The 4,947-nt window shown below is 46.6% G+C and overlaps 1 protein-coding gene across 1 annotated transcript; it reads left to right on the forward strand.

The window, feature by feature from the left end:
- Nucleotides 1-991: 991 nt before the first annotated feature.
- On the forward strand, nt 992-4,620 carry LOC132792129 (uncharacterized). The gene is given in 4 exon segments (XM_060801375.1): nt 992-1,934; nt 2,186-2,239; nt 2,241-2,881; nt 2,948-4,620. Coding segments are annotated over 4 exon segments (1,620 nt in total). The 5' UTR covers nt 992-1,145; the 3' UTR covers nt 3,084-4,620.
- Nucleotides 4,621-4,947: the final 327 nt, after the last annotated feature.

Consider the following 4,947-nt stretch of genomic DNA (forward strand, 5'->3'; position numbering starts at 1 on the left):
CAGTTACAACTGCAGCAGCAGCAGGATACACGTGATGATTGTGACTGCGATTGTGGATGTGAATGTGGATGGATGTAGGTGCCTGCTGTCGGTGGTTGTGTTTGCTTGCATGTCAAATTCTCATTTCATTGAAATTGACAAATATTGACTAAGAACTTGGGTGCAATCAACGCTGCTCGCAGCTCTCGGCACTCTCAGCTCTCAGCTCGTGAAGCATTGACTGCACATGTTTGCCAGACGACAACGAAAGCGAAAGCGAAACTGATGCCGATGTCGATGTCGACACATGTGCAGTGAAAGTAAGAGCTGTGCTGGCTTTAAGCAGCACTTTAAGACAAACCCCAAAAGGAGCTTAATGCTATCTGCAATCGCAGTCTCAAGGCTCAGTCTCAAGGCTCAGCCTGTGGCTGTCAGGACCACGGACAGAGAGAGACAGACAAGTGTGTATTTATGAAAACAAATGCCGCAAATTGCTACGCAACTTTCGAGCCAATAAACTAAACTGTAAACGGGCCACTCAACCCCGCAAGGATAAGACGCTCGCCCAGGACTCCAAATGCGTCTGGCTTTTGTGTGCAGCACACACAGAGAAAGGAAAACACCTGGGGAGCGAGTCAAAAAACAATTTTCGCTCATTATCATTTCAACATGTTGTATGCCCAAGTGTTTCAGAGAGCGAGTCAGAGCGATAAGCTGAGAGCCAGAGCAGCAGCTACAACAGATTGTAACAACGCTGATGAAGAAGTTTAACAACATTTGCTACCTTTATAGTTGCTGTTGCTGTTGCTGCTGCTGCTACTGTTGCTGATGATGTTTTGGCTTTGTTGTAGTTGCTCATAAATGCGCCATGAATAAATTAACTCGCTGAAAAGCAAAAGCCAAGCAAGCACAACGTTTTGGATTTCAAGCGAATGATAATAATAATTGAGGCAGCAACAGCACGAAACAACAGTTTGACAGAGAGGCAGCGTGCACTGTGAGAAATTAGCCTTGACTTTCAATTCACACAACACAACCCAAAACAAAGTCCCAGCTAAGCTTTTGACTTATTTGGTTGTCATCGCCTGGCAACCGTTTTAAACAGACTGTTTGTTGCCAGACAACAGCAATAACAACAACTTGTAGTGCAAATTTTCATTTCAGTCATGGCCAGCAGCGGGAGTCGTGTGGGACGCACCGCCTCCACGATGAGCGGGGGTCAAAAGTCCAGACAAACCATTCCGACCCGACAGCCTTGCTTCACATTGAAGCGTCCACTGATCTTTCAGGTGCGCAAATCACTGGTGGAATATGTGGACGATGAGCTGTTGGACATGAAGACTTCGGTGTTTTATCAACGCATCTTCATACTCGCCAAGAATGTGGAACGGGAACGCGAGAGCAACCAAACTACACAGGCCACACTTGCGGCACATGCGGCCACAGCTGCCACAATGGCTGCATCGCGTCCTCAGCTGGATGGCGATACGGCCACCTTGAAGACAGCCGAAGTGATGGGCGGAGGCGATGATGAGCACTATTCACAGGCATCCACAGCGGAAGAGTTGCCGACGCAGCCCAAGCTGGAACCTGATGATCCGCAGGATCCTGAAAAGGAGACGTTGACACGCACTTTTAACTTTGATTTCGACGATGATGCTCAAGGCGAGGATGAAGCTGAAGAGCTGGAAGCAGAGGCAGAGCTTGAAGCAGGACCCAAGGACAGATACACACTGTTCACCGAGAAGCTGCAGGAGTTGCAGAAAAAGTGTCGCTACTTGTCTTATACTCCTGATCCCATGTGTGGACTGCTTGTTTATATGAACGATTATACGATGCTGATGCTGGAGAGTGGAGAAGACATGATGGGCATCTTTTGCGGTGAGCTCTTGAAGTGCATCGGCGACTACTGGCAATCGAATCGTGTGGTGCTCATCGAGGATCACATTCAGGATGTAAGACGACATTTAACACTCTTGCTAAGCACACTTTTTCAGTGGCACTTTGTTTATTGACAAGTACTTTAGCATTTCCTTAGAAAATGAAAGTAGTTCAATGATGAAGTGTGACCATATTCTGTAAGAACAGAAAGCTTATCGAATATTGTGAATGGAAAACGCTCAAAAAAGTGCTGCTTAAAAAGTGCTCCTATGAGAAGTTTTCCAATCTTCTAACTACCTACCAACTATTCTTCCCTTCTCTGCAGCTTTACACAAGGGAGCTTGTCTTTCGCCGCATTCCAGCCGCCTTTCTCAACGAAAAAGTTTCCGCCCTCGACGCCCACCGATGAGTATTTGATGGGCAAACAGCATCTGATCATCAAGGAGAAGATGCACACCATCTGCAGCCTTGTGCACGACAGCCTCGAACCTCGTGGCCTGACCGCCACAGATCTCTCACATGCCGAATCCACAATGGGCATGGATCCTCCCTCCGATAACGAGGGCGGCTTCGAGGGCAGCGAGGAAGATCATCCGCCGCGTGTTTCCTACCAGGCTAAGACCAGTTTAGCATTAGCCTCCACTCAACTGGCTCCGGATGTGTTTCGCAAACTCCTGCCGGAGATTCAACGCATTGAACTTGTGCTCGCTTCCACGCGCTTCTATTACACGCTTCAGGAGTTTACTGATCTGTATGGCAAGGTGCCGTTTGGCCGCGACGACGATAGCTTCTATTGGCCCATACAGAACAACTATGCACCGCCCAACATCTTTGTGCGTACGCCGTTCGACATTAATCTGACATTCGCCGACTATTCGGCGCAGATGAATCGTCGTATGCAGGAGGAGCAGGAGAAGCACAAGGCCGAGATGGAGGCAGCTGCTGCAGCTGAGGCCATGGATCAGTCGCAGGATGGTGGGCAACCACGACACACTAATCAGCCCAAGGAGGCGGAAGCGGAGTGAGTTGTCAGTGCTCATCAATGTCAAGCTCTCACTCAACTCACTTCACATTTTATTTCGCTCAGTGTACTTCAATCTCATTGCATATTATCAGCCATCCAAGCGTCGTTGCTCTTTCTCGCTGTTGTCTCGTTGTTGTATCTCGCTTATCTGCCCCAAAACTCGTGCTCGGTTACAATGTTTTCGGCATTGCGCACATGACTGCATTCGCCGTGTGTGTAGGAGGCATTGGTTCAGTGGTTGCCCCACTTCCTTCCCCCCACTATATCCCATTCTCTTCCCTCTTCCTTCCACTTTTGTGTGTGGATATGTGTCGCCTCGCTTACCTCGCTTACTTGTTTTGCGCTTGCCACTTGAATGGCTCGACTTTGTTAACATAAACATAAATTTGTGCACATCCTTAAACCAAAACACACACACACTTATTCTCATACACATACACATAATGATAAACAAATACATAGAGCGCGCCAGCTGTCAGTTGTAATACCGTTAGCTTGCAGCTGTCAAAAGCCGTTGCTGTCATTTTAAGTCAGTTGACAGTCCAAAAGTCAAATACACACACACACACGCACACACAATCACACACTCACTAAGAGTGACTTGTAAGCTGCAAGAGCAGAAATCATCAAAAGCGAGGAAAGAAAAGTAAGCTCGGTTTATTTTGGGGCTGCAAAAAATACAAAAACTCTTTATGAATAATGTTTTTCTGCTGAATTTGTAAATGAATTTGTAAATGAAATTTAGCGCAACTTTTGTGGCGGCAAATAAAATGTAAAAACGTAAACTGAAATGCCAAAAAGCGTGTTTAGAAATTGAGCTGAAAAGTTAATTAAACTTTTAGGTGAGCAAAACACAACAGCAGAAGCAGAGCAGAGCGGAGCAGGACGCACGCACACGAGGACAGCTGCAGGCAGGCAACAGCAGGCTGCTGCTGCAGGACATGACTCTGACAAGGACACAATTCAATCAAGCGACACATCAGCAGCAACAGCAACAGCAACAACAGCAACAGCAACGAGTGTCAGCGCATAAACAAGGACATTGCACTCCAGGGGGCGCAGCTCGACAGCAAGCAAAGCAAAGGGAGAACGAGAGACGAGCAGCAAAGCCAAACATTTGCCACTGCAGTTTTCATAAGCTGCCAAGCAACGACAACAACAACAACAGCAGTAACAACCACAGCAGCAACACTGGCGACAACAGCAACAAAATGACGATAAGCCGCTGCAATGAGGAGCAGCAGCAGCTACAGCAGCACCGTGTGGCATACAACTTGAGGCGCAAACTCATAAATTACAAGTGGGCCAAGTTAGCAAAAAAAGAAACAACAAAAAAAACAACGCAGCTAAAATGACTTTTGGCTGCTCGAGTCTCTATGTGGCCAAAAGTAAAAACAGTTTGCTGCAGTCACTTTTAGGGGCGCTAGGGCGTGGTCGGGGCCATGGCCAGCGGCTGTCGACTGTCTGGCCAAAAGAGACAGAGCTGGAAAGTCAGGGCAGCATCACTCGAGCCAAACTCAATTTGTTTGTAATGTTTTAGACAACAAAGCAACGACTACAACAATCACTACAACAACTAAATAATGCACAAAATACACACAAACACACGTACAATAACAATTTAGCGCAAATTTCGCAGCGCGCTAAACGAATCACAAGAATTTTTGTACAACGTGCAACTGCAACAGCAACAGCAGCATCAACAGCAGCAAATATAAATGCAGCTGCCACACACACACACACACACACACAAGAAGAGATTATGGCAAGAGCCAACAAAACATGTGATAAATTCGAAATTTGTGCTTGGCGCAAGAAAAAACGGATGGACAAAGGAGACAAGCAAAAGAGGATACAAAAGAATCGAGCGAAATGAGATTTCAAATCAGTTGAGAATGCTGCTGGAATGTGCTTGAAATACTTATGTGTGTGTGTGGCGCCATCTGGGGACGGAACTTGGAACTTGACATTGTTGCAACTAACTGCCCACAGAAGGTCAATTGCTTCCAAGTCATCGAGTGGACAGCAAAAGTACTTCATATATTTAATAATTCGATTTAGCA

The sequence above is a fragment of the Drosophila nasuta genome, chromosome 3, assembly GCF_023558535.2.
Source record: "Drosophila nasuta strain 15112-1781.00 chromosome 3, ASM2355853v1, whole genome shotgun sequence".
Taxonomy (NCBI): domain Eukaryota; kingdom Metazoa; phylum Arthropoda; class Insecta; order Diptera; family Drosophilidae; genus Drosophila; species Drosophila nasuta.